At 38.3% G+C, this 20,270-nt stretch overlaps 1 protein-coding gene and 1 long non-coding RNA gene across 6 annotated transcripts in view; one reads left to right on the forward strand and one right to left on the reverse strand.

The window, feature by feature from the left end:
• LOC131084709 (uncharacterized) overlaps positions 1-17,773 on the reverse strand; it is a 48,200-nt gene extending 30,427 nt beyond the window's left edge. For all 3 annotated transcript variants that reach the window (XR_009114583.1, XR_009114582.1, XR_009114581.1), the window contains exons 1-2: positions 17,682-17,773; positions 4,984-5,096 (exon numbers count right to left, since the gene is read on the reverse strand). This is a non-coding gene — a long non-coding RNA (uncharacterized LOC131084709). The remainder of the gene's footprint in view (positions 1-4,983; positions 5,097-17,681) is intronic.
• The window catches only part of DPH6 (diphthamine biosynthesis 6), a 184,013-nt gene continuing 180,866 nt past the window's right edge, over positions 17,124-20,270 (forward strand). For all 3 annotated transcript variants that reach the window (XM_058026375.1, XM_058026374.1, XM_058026376.1), the window contains exon 1: positions 17,124-17,260. In XM_058026375.1, the coding sequence (XP_057882358.1) occupies positions 17,238-17,260 (23 nt within the window). In that variant the 5' untranslated portion in view covers positions 17,124-17,237. The remainder of the gene's footprint in view (positions 17,261-20,270) is intronic.

Consider the following 20,270-nt stretch of genomic DNA (forward strand, 5'->3'; position numbering starts at 1 on the left):
TTTCTGTGGCTTGAATTTAGACTTTTGAAGAATACCATAGGTATGGCATGTTACAAGGAGGAAGAATACTAAGAGGGTGTGAATTCCACCTTTACCTATTGACTTTTGAATTCTCTTACAGTCCTGTAAACAATTATTCTTAAACAAAGGTCTCACTGCATGTTACAGTACTATACATAAAAAGAAACTAGTTGTGCAGCACAGCATGGTGTTATAAATGATACAACTGTATAACATTTTATGTACAGAAAGTAGATACAAAACTGTGCACAACATAAATGATATTCAATGAATGCATTAATTTTATTCTCTTATTCAAAGATAGAAAAACTTAATAAAATCTTTTTTAAACTCTCATAAATGCACACTTGAGAAATGTAAAAGAAGTGTTAGAAAATTGTCTAATATTACTCGAGTGGGAAAAAAAAAAGAGACCTGTATGAAAAAATTCTCCACTCCAATGAAAGAAGGTTTAAGAAGACCAATGAAAAAATTTAAATTGGCCCAAAAGAAAGAAAATTGGAGCTGATATAATGGAGTTTCCTAACTTGAAGAACTTTATTAACAATAGTAATGAAATAGTACCTACATGTGGAACTTTCGTAAGAATTAATTATTGGTCAGTTCTGTTTCCCTTAAGTTGCAAGATTCATGGGAAGAATAGTGCTCTTAAAATTGAGGTTAGGCATCTAAATAAAGCAATAATATTTTATTCTGTAACGTTCACAAAATCCTGACAGAACTGACGTCTGTAAGTGTCTAGAGCTGCTCAGCATCTACATTTTCTGCAAGTAATATTCCTGTAATGTCATTAGATACGTGCTGAACAATCCATACTTTCAAAACACCATGAAAAGTACCAACTAACACTCTAAGCCCAGCGTACTTCACAGATTAATTTCACAGCCCTGTGTCTGGGTCCTGAAAGAATTGCCTATACTTAGCTGTCAATTAAAGACTGAAGGGATTTAAATTATCCCTGTTAGAGGTTTGTTTGTGCTTCCGTAGTTCAGTTCAAAAATTAGTTACACACATGTTATTATTATAATATAATGAGTCATCTGTTAATTATTTTTGACATCTATGATAATAAAAATATACAAATGTTCCAGTTATTAATAGAATTGGCCTATCTTTATGCAACTCAAATTGCCATGATTGTTGGACAAATTGGCACCAGCTTACTCTTTCATCTTTAAAATGGTGCATTACTATTTGTATCTAACTTACGTGAAGATGTACACCCTGTAAGTCTGTCTTTATGTAACTGCAGATAACCAGGGTTTAACTCACTTTACTTTAGTCTTTCACCAAAATGCATGACTACACACACTATCAAAAATAATCTTCGACCGACCACATGCTGTGTAAGGGTACCAGTGAAATACTTCATAAACAGACAGAATGCAAACATGCACAAACACACTAACCACTAATGCCATAAACAACTTCAAGCACAGTACAAACAAAATGCATGCCAAGAAACCTGCTTGAAAATGTGTATTATAGAAAAATACACTTTCAATTTCTGAATGTTATTTGACTACTTATTACACAAAACCAAAACTATGCAGTCCATGATGGCCTTTGAATTAAACTTCTGCCAAGTTCCAGAGACTGTTTATTATTCATTGTTCCTGGATGAATATATGTTATACATAATATTAAGAGTATCTCTTCTTTTTCTCCATGCATGTTACCTAATAAAAATAGGGAATATATACACACTATATGCATATAACATTTTAAAAAACCCATTAATTATTGGGGCAGAATTTGGGTACTCAGCAAACATAACAATCTAAATTACGAAACTAATTTACACCTGATAAAAATCCACACACTTCACCACCACTTTGAATCTGTAGGTACATTCAATTCTATAGAGAATTTAAATATAAGAGTTTCTTTCTTATTGGACTGATTACAGTGCAATCACGTCAAAACCACTTGAAGCCTCACAATGGCATCACAAAGTACCCAACATGGTAAGAGGCTGCCAAGTGAAACCCTAAGCCTACCCTTGGCAGGCAGACTGGCTGCAGACAAATCTGATTTGGATATATGCTAGTGGAAAAAAGAGAAGGTCACTATTAAATAGGAAATACAGAAAAAAAGTCAGAGCCCAGAACCCATCCCTTAGGACTTGGGTATCAGTTCCCAGTGCTGGAATTTAGTCTGAGGATCCTCCCTTCCAATCTGTTCTGGGAGAGATTGTGAGTTAGGATCAATTTTACACCCAGTTTAAGACAGAAGTGACAAAATACATAATTTAACAAAAATTACTCCGAGATTCTTCCTATATATATTCAGCAAATTTGCAGATGACACTAAGCTGGGAACGTGTGTTGATCTGTTAGAGGGACGTAGGGCTTTGCAGAGGGACTTGGAACTGTTGGATGGATGGGCAGAATCTAATGGGATGAACTTCAATAAGTCCAAGTGCCGAGTACTGCACTTTGGCCACAATAACCCCCTGCATCGATATAAGCTGGGGACGGTGTGGCTGGATAGTGCCCAGGTGGAAAGGGACCTGGGGGTGCTGGTTGACAGTCGATTGAATATGAGCCAGCAGTGTGCCCAGGTAGCCAAGAGGGCCAATGGCATCCTGGCCAGTATCAGGAATGGAGTGGCCAGCAGGAACAGAGAGGTCATTCTTCCCCTGTACTCGGCACTGGTGAGGCCTCACTTGGAGTATTGCATCCAGTTCTGGGCCCCTCACTTTAGGAGGGAGGTTGAGATGCTTGAGCGAGTCCAAAGGAGAGCAACGAGGCTGGTGAGGGGCTTGGAGCACAAGCCATATGAAGAACGACTGAGGGAGCTGGGGTTGTTCAGCCTGGAGAAAAGGAGACTCAGGGGTGACCTTATCACTCTCTTCAACTTCCTGAAGGGTGGCTGTGGTGAGCTGGGGGTCGGTCTTTTTCTCCGGGCAACAACAGACAGAACAAGAGGACACAGTCTCAAGCTGCGCCAAGGGAGATACAGGCTAGAATTAAGGAGGAAGTATTTTACAGAAAGAGTGGTCAAATACTGGAATCATCTACCAAGGGAGGTGGTAGAGTCACCATCCCTAGAAGAGTTTAAAAAAAGACTGGATGTGGCACTTGGTGCCATGATCTAGTTGAGGTGTTAGAACATGGGTTGGACTCGATGATCTTACAGGTCTCTTCCAACCTAGAATTTCTGTGATTCTGTGATTCTGTGATACTACTGATACGAAAAACAGCAACAGTGTTGTGCCAGGCTGTGCTGCATGCTTACTGAATGGTCAAACATGTAATGACCAACTCTAGTCTTTTTTTGCTGAAGCTCTGACTTTGATTCTTTTCCTTCTCACACAGGTGTTTATGTTCAAAAAACCTGCATGAATATTGTGATCTCCAGTCCTTTGAAAAATTCTTATGTTGACCAAAAATTTACAGGAAAGACTGTGGCAGAAGAGGGAATATAAAAAGGTGGTTTCGTTTGCTAAGGCTAAATCCACTCTTAAAATGCCCAGCCAAGCACAGAACATCCAGGGTAGAGTTCATTGAGAATCAGAAGCGAAGAGAATGAGCTGATTGGTAAGAGGTGCTGAAGGCACCACACAAACGTGATTCCAGGCACAACACAAATGTGAGTGCTGGTTTGCTGGGCTAATCAATGGTTACAAAGAAATACTGGGGTAAATCTTTCATGGCATGTCTAGGCTTCCACTCCAATTCAGGTAGGTTCAAGAACCACAATGAAAAAATATAAATGGTCTCAAAGTGAGCTGGAATTAGAAAATTACTAAATTAAACTGAACAAGTTTCGCTGATGACTAAAAAGATCACAGTGTGGGCACTGATTTATCTGTTCTGATGATTCATACTGAGGCAATTTAACCAGGTGTCCATCCAGGCAGAAGAATTCACTATTGCTGTGGCAGAGAGAGGATGTTCACTCCCCAGATGCTGCTGTTTATAACTCAGCATAATAAAATAAATGCAATTAGTGGTCTTAGAAAGTAACACAGAATTTTACACCCCAGACTGGCTGAAAGGTGATACCTCATCTCTTCTTCCATACTGTCCAGCAAGAAGAATTATCCTCAGGACAAGTATCATTTAAATTCAGCAAATACCATGAATCTTCATTACCAAATCACACTGATTAAACTAATCAAATTCTAAATTCATTTAAATGGGCATAACTTTTGCACAGCAGCTCAGAGCTCAGTGATCAAAAAAGAGCCACTTGTTAATTAATTTACTGTTCTTTATTTTTAATCCTCTTGGTAGTCGAATTCTGGCACATGATTTTTGTGGTTTTTTCCTTCCTCAGACATAAGGAAGTTGCTAGAGATATGGTTATTGCATTCTTTGGTTTTCTTAAGTGGCGAGTTACTTGCCTAAATTCTTTTGTAGCAACAATCCTCTCTTGTTGCAGTGAAATAACTTTGCATTAAATTAAAAGAAAATTAACAAGTTAAAGCTCTGGCTTTGGCATGGGTGAGTATCATTTGCCTGAAACCATACGTCATTTGGAAAATTTTGGCTGTGGTGGTGCAAATCCCTTGACACAACTTCAGGCTTTAGGTCAGTAGGGAATATTCAAGTCCTTTCCTGATAACTGAGCATGACTTGGTGATTAAAGATGTCAGGTGACCTAACATCTCTGGAGGTCAGCTACAGAAAAGTCGGAGCCAGAAGCCTTTAAACCCATATACCTGTCTGTGTGTTCATTAATGTCATTGGTAGTGGGAAATGTAGTATAAAGTTTAAAAAAATAACGCTCTATTTTTTTAAACTGGATTTATAAAGGCCAAATGTTTACTTAGAAATTAAACATTTTGGTACTGGGGCCTCTAGGATATGTTGGCAGTGGAAAAACTAACCTACACCAGATGGCAGAGGTTAAAGAAATACTATAAAATATGGCTTCTATTCATACGGTTCTCAGACAAACAGAACCCCAAGCAGAAAAAAACTGTGAAAGTGGAAAACCTTTTCATTTGCTTACATTTCTCTTTGCTACTCAGCAAACCTGAGAGGTATTGTATCATCACGTATCAAGGAAGTAATATGCCAGATTGTTGTAACAGGTGGAATATGTTTGTTTGTAACACGTTGAATCTGAAATAAAGAAAGGACCAAAGTTACGAAAGGTTTTTACAAAAACATTTACAAAATGCAAGTACCTCAGTTTTTTACCTTCGAAGCATACTGCCTAAGTGACAATTTGAGACAACAGCTGCATTTTTGTACACAAAATATAAAAATTATGCTCTAAAATTTTCATAGATTCAGTTAATTTGGCTAGATGAACACATAAACTAAGGATGTAATTCTGCACTAGCGTTTTTAATTAAACATTTCACACAAGAGAGTATTTTTATCTATATTTTATTCTATTTTACGTAAACTATATAATCTCTAAATTGCATCTTTATTTTTTTGTTTCTAAAGCTTCTTAAAATCACAACTGTTTTATAATTTCAATGTATTTACATAGCATTTCATTAAACTATAATGTCTATAAAATAAATGCATTCTTATAATAGAAATACTTCTCGTACAATTTTTGTCAGTTCAAAAAATCTACTGTGAACCCAAATCTGTAAAGCAAAATGTGTGATATAACCCATTTTCTTATTACATATGTAGTCATATGATGTTTTAAAAAAAAAGAGAGAAAAAAAAATGATGTGAACTTGGGCACAATGGACCATGCTGTCAAAAATATTCAGTTGTCAAAAATGCAGATGGCATAAAAACACAGAAACAGATCAGTTATTGGAGGGGGGGTTGCCAGTTTAATAGAAACGATTGCATTGATTTTTAAAACTGATTATGCGCCTAAATATGTGTGTGGGTGTCCAGTAAGGTCTTCAAGGATACCTAAATGTTCTTTAAAAAAAACGCATTTATGTGAATAGTTAGGTAATTAATACTCTGAGAGACAAGGTCCAATGCCCAAGATAGAAATAAATGTTTTCCCACATAAACAGTGGTCAAAAAAGAAAAGAACAAGGTGTCTGAGGAGGGAAAAGCTCCCTGATGACTTGTCCTTTACCCTTAAAAAAAAAAGGAAAAAAGAAAGAAAAAGATGCAATTAGAGCAGAAGCAAATGGAAAGGTCTGCACAATGAAAACAACTACCGAGCAGTTCTTGGGAACATTCAGTAAGGAGTTCATTTGCAGGGCCCTGAACTCCAAGCCATTACTAATGAAACAGCACTACTAAGGGCACTCAAAAGCATGATTAAGGTCTGTAACCAGCTACCTGGCCAATCTCAAAGAGTTCAGCTGGAGGCAGGCTCTGCCTTCTCCTTCCTGACTCGTTCCCCTGAGACAGAGAGAAATCTTGAAATACGGAACATACTCACAACTACTGTGACTGTTCCCTCCTTCTGCCCACCCTATTTTTGCCCCTTTTGCCTGTAAGGCTAGTGGCATTTTGGTGCGAATACAAAGCCTCCTTCCGATGGATATAGAGTCAAGTGATCATAATAAACTCATCTCTTATTGCTAGGCAACACTGAGCAATGTGAATTTGTCACTTCTGTTTGGTGCAACTTTCAATTTCACCTCCAACTGTAACAATATAGCCTGCTATATTTTAGATGCCACTGTGGTTGGATGCCATCCCAGGAAAGATGTGAACTACTACTGACAGGGAGTGAATGACTGGCAATGGGCATAAGCAGTTTTTTTGATTCTTAAGCCTTGACATATAATTAATTGCTAGATTTATTCTTCTAAGAAACTCATACTTCGTGATTCCTATTTACTGGCTGCCTTTTAGAAAAGGCAAATGGAACAAACAAATTTCCAGTTAGGGAAAGTTTTGTTTGCCTGTTTAGATTTTTTCATGCGGTATTTGTTCTGTTCATATTTTTCTACTTCGACTATCTTTTTGAGGAGTGGCTATAAGCAAAATTCAAATCTTAAGCACCCTCAATCCCTCATTATTTCCATGGCACATCCAATTATGTGTTTGATCAATATATTTCTTACTGCTGAATACCCCCACCTTGCATCTAACACCACCCATTCTCAAGGATCTCAGATTATTGCAAAATGAATATTATAGCCACAATCTTCTCAATCTGAAACCAAACTCCCCATCCAATATAAAATAAGATTAATTCTATTACATGCTATCTAGGCTTCTTTTATTTTTATTACAGGACTGATAATTTTGTTTTTAAAACCTTGGTGTGATTGTCTGATCTGGCTATGAGGTCTCAGCTATTTGATCTTTAAAGAATTAGGTCTGTTTGAAGGGGAAAAAAGGGAAAACTGAACACTGATATTGCTTCACCACCTTTGTCTAAGACATAACTTGAAAAAAAGGACAAATTTATACTTCAAAGAAAATACATGTCTTCTAAAAAATCATCTTCAACAGTCATTTCTCTAAATGTTTTGAAACATTTCACAACTACATTAACTACAGAAATATGCCAAACAACTGAGAATCTTTGTAATATTTTAGTCTTTGCATATTTTCACTGACTCACTAAAAACAAAAGGAGTTTCTGTAACTGTATGAATGAACCATGGCATGTGCATGTTCTTTTAAGAAAGGCCAAGGGTGCAGTTCTATTTTCTTAGCTCTGCTTTCATATTTATGTGTCTCATTTCCAGCTCATTGCTGATGCCTTAGTTGCACTATCCATCAACACTTTTATCCTCCTTGTTCCTCAAAAAGAACATAAAATCCTTTTTTATGTCGTGGTAATATTATTGCAAATAAAAGCAAATACCAAAATCTTTATTAGTCTGCCAAAATAATAAACTATTTAATAAAAGCATGCTGTAAAAATAAGGTCATTTGCATCACTCAAGTTTCTTGCAGAAAATACAGAGAATTATTGGTCAAAAAGTACAAACTGACAGCAATTATTTCTGCTGTTGATCTAATGCTGCCTGGAAATGGGTTAAAAAATGCACTGAGGTTTCACAAGTTTTCTATCTTTAAATGTTTGCTTTTAATGCTGTAGTATGCATAAAAGCCTGGGAGAATCAAATTTTTCAAAGCTGTTTTTTACCAATTTTATCCATAATGGAAGGAGGAGAGACTGTATATATCCTATTAGAAATCTTTAATGCAAAGCCCATAGTAACCTTCTGCCTCCTAGACTGCCAAAAGATTTATCATTCAAATATTTACCATTTTTATACTCCTTATTAACTGTGTTTGGTTAGGATTTGTGTCACCTTTAGCTGTATGGTTTTCTTTCACCTTTTCCTTTTGCTATCCTTGCAGAAGAGAGATCAATGAAAAGCTTCTATTTAAGAAGTTTGTTAAATGTTTAAAGCTCCTCGTGCTGTTAAAATAATGTATCTAATGTCTGAATCTTTTTTTCCTGTACTACAAACCTCACCATTATTTTCTCACTGCAGTTTCTCTCCCCATCTGGTAGTTTTGCAAATATGTTATTTGATAAAGCATAAGAAATCAGTGGCCATGGTGAGATTTAAATACTGCTTCTGATGTCCCTGTCTACTTTCCCAGAAGAACCTGTATATAAACATTGAAAATAAGCTAATCTTATAAATTTATATAACTATAAATTATCTCATTCAGGACACAGAGCATTTCCCTTAATTGCCATTATCTAATGATAAGAATGATTTTTAGAGCAACAGAGTTAAAAGGTTTATGAAAAGACTCTTTTAAAAATATTACTACAATGATGTTGTATCTTACTCAGCTGTAAACTCCCATAATTCTCAAAATACTCTGCAAGGTATAGCTATGTCACTTTATATAGAGAGAAACTGAAACAAAGAGCAACTGAAGTAGCAGGAATGATTGAGCAACAATCAACAAGTTATTGACCAGGGAATAAAATTTCAAGATTCAGATCACTGGTGCTGTCTCAGTATTTTTGGGCTCTATTGCCTCATCTTCTTAAGTGCATCTTCTTAGAGATGCTCCACTTTGTGAGAGGATGAGACCTGTATAGAGATTAAATATTTTGAAAATACATTATATGTATTGAAATTAGTACTTCATGGAGCCCTGTTAGTATATTCAATCATGCTTTAAACCATAAAGCAGCCAGGAGTTATTCTCCTTGCTTCACAGACTGCACATTGCTGAAAGCTGAATTAACTCCTCTATGAAATAATGTTTAGAATGTCACATGATACATGTAGGGTAGATAAAAGAATGCATGTTAGGAACAGTGCTTTTATTTTTTTTTTAATTTTGAAGTTGTGGGAATTTAGTATTAGCATATCTATTCGTATGTTCAGTCAAGGTTAGTTTTTGTCTTGCTAACACCTGAGTCCGGTTACACACCAGGTAACTCATTTGTAGCTGAATCAGTCATTTCCAAAGTTTACTTGTTTGGATATTGCACACAGTAACAGCAGTTGCTGAACTAACAGCTCTCAGATATATGCAGGACTGTGTACTTCAGAAGGAAGGTTTCCAAGTCTTACGATACCCATACAATTGAACAAACAGAATACGTACAAGAGCTTCAGTAAGCAGTGTTATAATTTAAATTAAAAGCATTTGCATTGTATGTGCCTGGTATTTATTGGGCTTGCTATGCTATGTATACATCATTAAGACAGATGGGATTTTAAAGACTTAGATAATTGTATGAATGTTAATTAGAGCTTTGTCTATTCAGGCTAAGAGATGCAAATAAAGATATCACAAAATCACATCTTTCAGAATACGATATCTTGTATTACCTGTAAAACTCAGCAAATATGCAAGGGTCTTTTACAGATTATTTCTGAGCTGTGTTCTATATACAAGAGAATTAAGTAAAATGTCAGTAGCAAAACAAACCAGTGTAAGATTCCCACAGACAAAAAATTTGTGACTTAAAAAGACTATAGATTACTAAAATTCCCTTCAAATTTTTTTTAAAAACCCACAAGCCCACAAAACAAAAAACCCAAACCCAAATAAACAGGCAATGGTGCCTTGTAAATTGAAATTAATGTTCACACAGCAAAAACTAGGGAGAGTCCTCTGGGTCAGTGGCATAGTTGACTATGGACAGAGAATCTGTGAAGTGAACCAGTAGTTCACAAAACTGCCTTTCAGTCTTTGCAGATGGATGGTAAACTTTTGCTCTTCTCAGCCCATATTCCTGAAGTTGTAATGATTTTTTTAAGATTACTGCAGAAAAACAATGACCGCAAAACTGTTTTGAAAATCATAACGCTTGCATGAAGACCAGAGAGCAGGTGTCCTGGTTTTTGTCATTGTGCAATTTCTCAGTCATTACAGAACCAATGGGAAAACCACAAGAGATCTTTTTGTTCAAAACCAGTTCTTATCAATATAGTAATCAGAAGTACCTTTCAGACTCTTGAAAAGTATTTCTTTACTTCAAAGCTTAAACAACATCAAAGAAAGCATACAGACAAAGCAATGTTGGAAAGGAAGTAACATGCCCTTATTTTTAGCACTTGCCCACTTGTCACTCTTAAACTCTCATCTGCCTTTCAAATGTAGTGTAATCTAATTTTTATGCATACTGTATGCTCATACAGACAATTTCCTCATTTCAGAGTGTTTAAGTTTGGTAAAGGTTTTTGTACTTTTCCTTAACCTATTTCAGAAATAGCACTGTCACCATTTGTCTCAGTAACTTATAGGATGATGAAAATTGACATTTTTCTATATAGAAGTGGAAAGAATATTAGTTTTATCAAAGACTAGATCCCTTCTTCCCCTCCAGTTAGATGTGAATTTGGTCACTTCAGGGCTTAGTGTGTAGGATGATTTTAAGCAATGGTCCCTGTGGTTGCAGGCTCTATCACCTAATAATTGACCATGACAGGAATTGTATGTCCGAAGCCAAGGGGTAGAGTGAATAGCATATGTCAGGGTCAATTAGAAGGTGGAAAACCCTGTGACAAAAAAGACTGCACTGATTAGAGCATGATGTTGACATGGGAGCTGAAGCTTCAATGTTATTTCAAAGGGCACTGTCACAGCCACCCTTCCTTCAGGACTCAAAATCAGAGGCAGATTATGTCAAGTGGTTTATACTACACATGATGTCATACAGTTCAATAGGACATTGAAAAGTAAAACTGATTTGCTGCTTCTTTTCAGCAATGAAATGCTTTCTCTGTATCACTCAAAATTAAGCTCCCTACTTTGCTAATTAGGTCAAAACAGCTCCATACTTACTAGATTAATTCTCTCTTGAAAAATTTAACTGTGAGAAGAAGAGTATTAAATGTGACACATTAAAATCTGCTTTGATTGTTAAAGTTATTAATGGTATTTTTACTGACAAAATTGAACAAATAGGAAGAGTGGAATGAAAAGAAAATAGTCCTTTTTATTACTTACAACTCTGTTATAAATATTTTATGGTACAGGAAGATTTTTGCAATGAAACAAATGGGCCAAAAAACTTGCTGTTTGCTTATTCCCCTGAAACTTCACCAGCTTCAACCACTCAAATGTTTTAATCAATGATGAACTGCAAAACCTTTTAGTAAGTGAGGAATGATCTCAAATTATATACCACTACAACAAGAGATGATAGTTCCTTCTTAGATTTTCATTGCAACAGTTCAATTTTCTGACTTTTCATTAAAAACTGCTTCTCTAAATTCCTGTGTCTCTGTAAAAATATCTCAGCCATTTCTGCCTACAAGACCTCAGTGGTTTAGCTTATGATGATGGAGAAGATGCTGTAGCTTAACCTCGTTAAATAGATAGCTAATTTCTCTCTGTTCTCATGGATTATTATCCATGACCACATTTTTTTCCTGGGTGTTTTGCAGCCAATAGAAGGCTAACTCTCAATAAATTAAAGCCTATCGTTTTAGATTCAAATTTTTTGGATGATGAACACATTTTAAGGAATATTGAGCCTAGTCTCTTTCTTCCTCTCTAGAATGGTTAATAGTCTCTAACATGCAGAAACACTCCAAAAGTTCTGTCTTCAGTCTTCATTGGCAGTTAATACAGCTTCACAGGAAACATCTCATGTTAGATAACAGGGACTTGGTTTTAAATCTTGTACATGTACTTCTTTGCAATTAACTCATCTCTGATTTACCTTTTTTCAATGTATCATTAGATTAGCTCACAAATTTGTTTTACATTTAGAATTTCCACAAAAAATTGAAATCTTCATTTCTAAAACCCAAATCTTTTTAGTGAGGGAGAAAAAGTAGGGAGAATATAAAAGTGCTTTAAACCTGTAAATATAACATCTCCACTTAAATTTTTAATAGCAATCAAAACAAATATAGGTAGAAGAGAAACTCCTTTATTACTACAGGCTTCCTGGTGACCTTGAGGTGGTCAGACATTGTTTTTTGTCTTGAAAGTACTTTAAGACTTCACATGGAGAAAAATACATTTAAATACCACGATTATGCTTAACAGAAAATGGTAAATTAATGATTTTGCCAGTCACACTCAACAGCTTCTCTTGGTGGTAATTAATATTAGTGCTTTTACTAATAGAGAGAATAAAGACTTTGAACACTGAAAACTCATGTAATCAAGTGAGAAAACTGTTTATTTGCCACTGAATATTAATTTAGCTTGCACTAGTGCCTGATGGAAAAACTGGTCATTTTGACAGAGATATAATGTTAGAAGGTTAGCGTTACATCTTTGACTCTCTGAAGAATGCTTGATTGGTTAGTGAAGTTCATCAAAAGCTTAGAAAAACTGACATCATATAAGGACAATTGCCTATTATTCAAGAACCTATATAATGCTACTGTGGCCTAAATTCTGTTTGTCACAGTGGTCAATGAATACCAGTCCAAGACTTCTAAAAAGTTCTATACAAAGGACAAAATAAAGTTGCTGAATTTTATAGTTCTGTAGAAAGAATTCAAATCATGAAAATGACAAGCCTTGCCTGACCAGAACTAAGAATGACAGGATGAGCCGTATATATATTTAAGTAGTGTTTATAGGGATCACTTAAGAGCAAGGAGACCATAGGCCAAATAAGTCATTCTTCACATACACTGCTGATCACTACAGTCATGTCTGTGAGAATGGAGATCAACTTCAAGTCAATGTATGCCTATTTTGGTCTAAAAAGAAGCAATCAGTGTGACAAGGTGCCCAAGCAAATCTTAACAGGTTGTTTTATCTAGGGCATCATGAACTGCTAGTATGGTTATGTGGCATTCAGAGCAATACTCTACATCTGTCGTGCTGTAGAAATGTAGACAGTAGGACCTGCAGTCCTTGTACATCTCAATGGGGAGAGATGCCGCCTGAGAAATTTCTTTTTTTTAGATTTTAGTAGTATGTCAATGCATCTCATGTTGACAAACTGGAATTTTTTTTGCAAAATATAATTCTAGTTAATCTCACAGGGAAATTGAAAATATGCTGCTTACTGTGAAGTAAGTGAAAATTCAGGGAAGCTGTTGATGACAGGCAGCTAAAGGAACTCTGCAGCCAGTTTCTTAGTTAAAAGTCCAACTGAAATATTCTCCTGTAAAATCTCAAACCATTTTTCTATACTAAATGGAGAACTTAGGGTATTAAGAGCAGCAAAAAATTCTGCCACCTGTTAAATGAAGAAAACACCTCTGACTGTAGGAGAGTCGGAGCAGGACACCCTAATATAGGCCAATAGTGGCACACTGCCAGCTACACCCGTGAAAACTCCAACATTCCCATTCTGGACCTGGCAAGAAAAGGCAGAGACCATTTTCAAAACCTTTGTTTCAAAATGGAAATATTCTTCTAACGTTATATCTGCTTTATGTATGCAGTATTCTGTTACTTACTGGTGATTATAATAGGAAATCTTTTAATTAAGAACTTCATTAGTTCACCTTTAACTGCCAATCACCAGATAATTGGCCCTTTGCTAAGAGGCACTGCAGCTCAGGTATGCTAAAATGACTGTTTCTCAGAATAACTTACTGAAAGTAAGTTATTTTTGGAACTCATTTATAAGAGAACTTAATTAACTATTCCACATCATTAGGGATACTGCATTGCTTTTTTCAATCCTCTGACAGGTTCCTCCAGTTATACTAATTCATTATCATTATTTTCAACTTTCTAGGCAGAAAAGGGTGAAAAAGAAACACTGAGCCATTGCAGGCCTTCTGCACAAACTAGCCAGTACTACCCCAAGATAAAAGGCAGCTTTGGTGGATTTCATTGTTTGAGCTGCTGTGGCAGTACAGCAGAATGTCTCGGGGCAAGCAGTTTGAGAGATGGTGCATTTCCTTTTGTCCACTGTCATATGGCAGAACTTTTTAAGAGCAGTGACACTACACAAGAACTATTCCATAGGTGAATGAAAGCAAATAGATTTTCTCATAGAATATACTCAACATAATTTGAAAACAGCATCCTTTTGGGTAAAATGCAAATTTGTTTTCAAACCCCACTTTATTAATTCAATTTTGATATATTTCTCGAATTCTGGGACCCAAATGCCACTTTTTTATTTGTGCAAATAACTACTGATGTCTTCACCAAGTAGCAGCAAAAATGCCAGTTGCAGTAGTAAATGAAGCAGACCTTGGTCCGGTCCTACAGTACTGTATTTAACTTCTGCTTTAAACAAGTCTGACTTGTAAGTGGAAATTTGTTTTTTTAGAAGCTGTAAAACTGAATGCAATAGAACCATTCCCCTAAAGCCCAGCTATATTGTATCAACAATAGATTAATAATAACAGACCTTTTTGAAAATGCAAGACTTCAGAATTACTCTTTGCAGATCTTCTAACAATGCCTAGAAAAGATCTTTACAAGTCTTTGTGCATTTGTTCTAAAGCTGTCTGATTACAGCTACAGATTATATGGCCTCTCCAGTTTACAAAGCAGTAGAATAATTTATGTACATGATTTTTACTTTCCATGTATCATTGTTAAGTACTGCAAATAAGCATACTCTAAGAGTTCACAACTACTAGCCAAATTATTCTTTTTTGTGATAATAAATAAGTAAATATGCATCATTCAAACCCACAAAATATAGAGATGATGTATCACAAAATTACCTTCCTCTTTTTTTATTTTCTGGGTTATAAATCAAATAACTTTGTTCTGCCTTTTTTACAGTTCCTCAGAGGTCTGTTATTTTCTACTAGTTCACGTACTAGTTCATGCAGTATTGTTTCTTTCATTTTAGTAATTTCTGCTAAAAATCTCTCTTCTAGTTCAGAACAGGTCTACATTACCTTCGTGAGCTAAAAAACAGAAGTCCCAAGCCCTAAAAAAATTCCTGTGGTTTCATCAGAATTTCACATCTAAGACAATTTCACATCTTTAGATCACCTAGGATGTTCTGAAGAGCAGGGAAGGCTTTCAAAGATTTACATATGATGTCATCATCAATTAGTAGGAAACTCAAACGCCCTGTAAGCAATTCTAAGACAAGTCAAATATTCAGTTTCATAATGCCAGCCTGTGGTGGCCAAAGCATGAACTGAAGATTTATATTTTTAAAATGTATGTTTTTTGCAACTATTCTAACGCAGAAAATTCTATTTTATGTTTACTACCTCTTCACAACTATTTAGCAAATAAGTTTTATATCAATTGTCATTTCTTAACTTTTCAAAAGTGTATTTAGGAAGGCATCTTCTTAACTTTTCAAAAGTGTATTTAGGAAGGCATCATCACCTTCATATCTGCCCATAGTTATTCACTCCTATTTTACAGTGATTTACTGTATAAATTGTGTGCTGACTAAAATCATCTAAAAAAAAAGAAAGTGGCTTTTCAAGCTGTTTCATGAGCTGTACATAAAATATATATATATATATATATATGTATATATATATATACACTTGTTTCACTATGCATTTATTTTGGAACATTTATCACTATAACAAAGTGGTTTTTTTAGAATGCTTTTTTCCATCTTATCTCTTCCTTGGAACTTCATACAGCAGCCTACTTGCAAGGAACTAATGCAAAGCCTGAGTGGTACAGATTGTTATATAGCATTGCATAATATCATGTTACAGGGGACTGCTAAGTTAGCCCTCCCAGTGCATAAAGCATTTATCCCAGCCTGGAGGGACAAAGCCCTGTGTGACATTTGCCCCGCAGGAACCATGAGCTGGCACTGCAGGGAGCCCCGAGGCTCACCCTGCGGCACTCTGCTGGTCCCGCTGACCCTGCACACCAGGCTCCAGCCACGCTGGAAACCAAGCACACACCAGGGGCTTCTTGCCCCATTTTAGTCTCACGGGCCCTGGGAACCAAAGCCTGGAGAGTGGCGGGCCCTTGGACTGCTGCTTGAAACCCTGCCACAGTACCAACAGCAATGCCCTTATCTGCTGATATAGGACTTCTAAAGTTAGTCTAGCAATAAGGTTTCTTCGAGAGAGCTAACCCACATGTTTCTTCTGTGACATGGGGGAAATAAATTGTGTGTCAGGTGTCAAAAGACTGGGTAAGCTTGTGACTTAGCTTTCAAACCTACAGGGGCGTCTATCATGTGTGCCATGGCAGGATTGGTCAGAAAATTGGCCCAGAACAGGGATGAGATGAGGAGATCCGATTTTCGGTCTGCAGCAGCTGAAGCCGAGGACGCAGAGGGACATTTTGTGCTCGCCTGCGAGCAGAGAGCAGCCAAGCAGTCTGGTCAGCTCTGCTGTTCCAACCTCCCCGCTGCCGCAACCACTGGTCCGCTGCGACTTGGAAAGCCCCGCAGCAGCTCCTGCCCTGCCAGCGGGCCCTGCTGGCTCCCTGCCCCGGGCCGCGGGGGACTGGCGACATTGCCCTACAGATCCCCCGCCGGGCACATCAAGGGGAGACCGTGGCCTCCCTCGGCTGGCCCTGCTCCCTAGGCAGCAGTCACTTGGAGCAGGTCCGCGGTTCTTCGCTGAAGGACAGAAGGCAACAGACAGGCACGGGGAAGCGGCAGGAGGGCGATACCCTCAACCGGGCGGCCCGGGCCTGCCAGCGCGGCCTCCCTGCCCTCCATAGGCGGCCTGCGCTCTGCCTCCGCGGCCGCTCCCTCCTCCCGCCCGCCCCCGGGCCGAGCCCGGGCCGCGCCGCCCCGGCCGGCGCGCAGCCCCGCGGCGGAGGCAGCGCACCTCCCCGGGCACGGGTGCCGGCCGCTCGCCGAGCCTCGGTCCATGCAGGCAGTCTGCCGGCCTGCCCCGGGAGGAGGGCCCGGTAGGGGAGGCGGCCAAGCGGTAGCAACGGAGGAGCCGGCAGCGTGCGCAGCCCAGGGTGGTTGTGCGACCGGGCTCCTTCCGCGCTGCGCTTGCCGGCTGTCGCCCACCTCCCTGTCAGTGTTACCGCCCCCGGCCTGCGAGCAACATGAGAGTAGTGGCTTTGATCAGGTAACGCGCTGACGGAGCGCCTATGTGAGCGAGCGAGGGGCGTCTCGCAGGCGGAGAGAGGGCGCGGGGAGAAGCCCTGCCTGCCCGGGGGTCGCGCTCCACCCAGCGCCACCCGGGAGACCCGCCCGGCCCTTTCCGCCCGGCTTTCCCGCCCATGCGTTTCCTGCTGCCTCCCTTCCCCTGGCCTGCCGACGCGTTCCCAGCGGGCTCTGCCCGTGGCCCCTGCAGTGGCCGCCTGCGAGTGCCGCCGCGGGCCGGTCCCTGCCTGCGCGTAGGGAGAGACTCGGAAGAATTCCCGTGTTACGGCAGAATTCAGGAATAACTGGTCTATTTTTAAAACTAAACAAGCAAAACCCAAACACATAAGCCACCCCACAGCCGACCAGCACAGCCGCAGTGCCCCAGCCCAAAGCAGACGTACGGTTATCTGCCCCGGTCGCTTGCGCTGCGGTGTCCCGGGCTCTGCGTCTGCAGTGAGGCGGGAGCCGGAGCCGCCCGGGCCGCCGGCAGCGCCTTCGCCGGGGCCGCGGAGCGTGGGCCGCGTGTCCCGCTCGGAAAAACGGGGTTCTGCTCATTTGCACTTCAACATCCACGTGCTTCTGCCTTTCAAGTACATTAAGCTCTTTCAGGATAGATTTCCTAAACTCTGAACGATAGATTTTTGCAGTGTGTTTTTTTAGGAGAGATTAAATTTTGCCAGTTTTAAAGTGATGAAGCTAGCTATTTTCAATTGTTGGAGTTGGACACAGCCGTGTCTGTCAAGGGTTGCATCTCCCCCCCCCCCACACACATGTTTTTTGTAAGTTTCTTTGTTAGTTTCTGCAATTCTTGTATTTTTTTTTAAGAAATTAACATTTTCTAATAAGGACACGTATGTGTTTTTCTTGAAGAAACAATAGTTAATTAAAAGAGAACAAGCTAGGAAGCCTCTGAGTGGAAAAGAATTGTGCAGATGTGAGCTGTGTATTTTTATTTTTGGATGCAGTAGCTATTTACATAAGCCAAAACATCTAATGTATTAAATTCTTCAGGGAATGTCAAATGTCAAACCTTGTTGAAAGTGAGATTTGGCCATAACAACTGCAAATAATTCCAAACCTCATGCAAGGAGAAAATACAGGAAATGTTGTCTGTTTTTCTAGTTTTGCTGAAATATGGTATCAGGAAAATCAGTTTCAAATTTTTTACTTTTATTTTATAGATAAGACATTGTCTTTCAGGATTATTTACTTTGATATTCTCAAAGCAGAGGAATGTGTTAAAAGGCAGGATGGAATAAAATCCTGTAAACAGGTTTCTAACACAATTGCTATTTTAATGGGCTATTTTACAAGGACGGATTTAGTTTCAAGTAATAGTTTTAAGAAGAGTTTTAAAGAGACATCAAAGTGTCTGAAGTCTTTGTAACAGAGCTAGCCAAAGATCAGAGGGGGAAAAAGTATTTGAAAAGTGCTTCTTACTTTTGCAAAGGTCAGGATTATGTATGAAACTACTTTAACCTGTTTTTTTTTTCCTTGTAGAATGGTGACCACACTAAAAGTTGATAGTCTTGTTTTAAGGTGGTATTTATGGGGTAAACCCTGCATTTTGTTTTGTGCCAAATCATAGACATTTTAAACCCAGTCTTCAACCTGAAATATGATGTTTTTCAACTCTTTAAAATTCTAGAATTTTCTGAACTGTAAGTGGTTATACTTGTCTATAGAAAGGAATTTTGCTTAGAAGTCTTTTATAGGTTCATATCTTCACAGTTACCCAGGGTTTTTTTTTCTTCTGGTATTTTGTTTATAAGCCTGCCTGTTAACATACTTGCAGAACCCTGACTGACCTCACTTTGGAGCTTTCTACGGAAAGGCCTGTGGCTTTTTTTCTGTGCTGGGAATTGAGAGGTGTCCCCAGGATATCTCAGTACTTGTCTTCATCTCCCTTCTCTGGACTGTTCTGAGTCCACCTTCCTCCCATGGGCATGGACTGGCTGGTTTCATTGATCTTAACCATGTTGTGTTTCACATTTAGTTTGGAAGGTCTTGTGGGTGGGCACCATGTAGTTTGTTTCTTGATACTGGTAGTTTTTAGGACTATGGTAAATAATGCAGAGAATAAATAACAGGACAGTACCATGTGATTCAGTAAGCCCAGATTTCCACCTACTAACTGGTGGTCCAATGTAAGCAATATGAATATCAATATGCTTCTTAAAATTTCTTTGTGTGTATATATACACACATACATTAATTGGAAGGATAAATATATTTATTCTGGTGACATTTTAATTTTTGATTTCAATTTTTTTAAATATTAAAACACTGTAAATGACATAGGCAATTATCTATTGTCATACAATTATTTTTCTGAAGTGCTGTTTGTAGCTGAAATCAGAACCAGTGGGAGACTTTTATTTTTCAGCATAAAGTCACTCAGAAGGAAAAGAGTCTTTGTCTCATTACTCTGTTGAGCCTGGAAGTTCAAATTATGAAGTGAATACTGTTGACATTTTCAAGGTATCAAGAACGGTGTCCAAAAGGAATGAATGTATGATTTAAATTTTTTTTTGTGTCTGTATATAGATTAGAAGAAAGTTGCTTGTATGTATTAGAAGAATGTTAAGTAGAGATGGACCCTCCAATTAGGATTGTATCATATTTATATTTACTTTTTAGCACTGAAACAGAAGCAACTGCTTTATGAAAATCTGTCAAGTACAAAAGGATGCCATGTTTTACTCTATTTCTACTTCAGGTTTGAATTACACAACAAGTTCAAGACAGCATACAGAATTTCTGCATGGATAAAAGCAGAGATTTAGGGGAATAGCCAAAGAGTTTCATTCCTCTAGGACACTTTCAAGGTTTTGGGCAGAGTGCTAGATAAAAGGGAGAGCTTAAAGCTGGACATTCTGAAGAAGTTTGTTTCAAAATCACAGAATCATTTAGTTTGGAAAAGACCTCCAAGATTACCAAGTCCAACATTTGGCCGATCACCACTTGTCAATTAGGCCATAGCACCAAGT

Source organism: Melospiza georgiana, chromosome 6 (genome assembly GCF_028018845.1).
Source record: "Melospiza georgiana isolate bMelGeo1 chromosome 6, bMelGeo1.pri, whole genome shotgun sequence".
Lineage (NCBI taxonomy): Eukaryota > Metazoa > Chordata > Aves > Passeriformes > Passerellidae > Melospiza > Melospiza georgiana.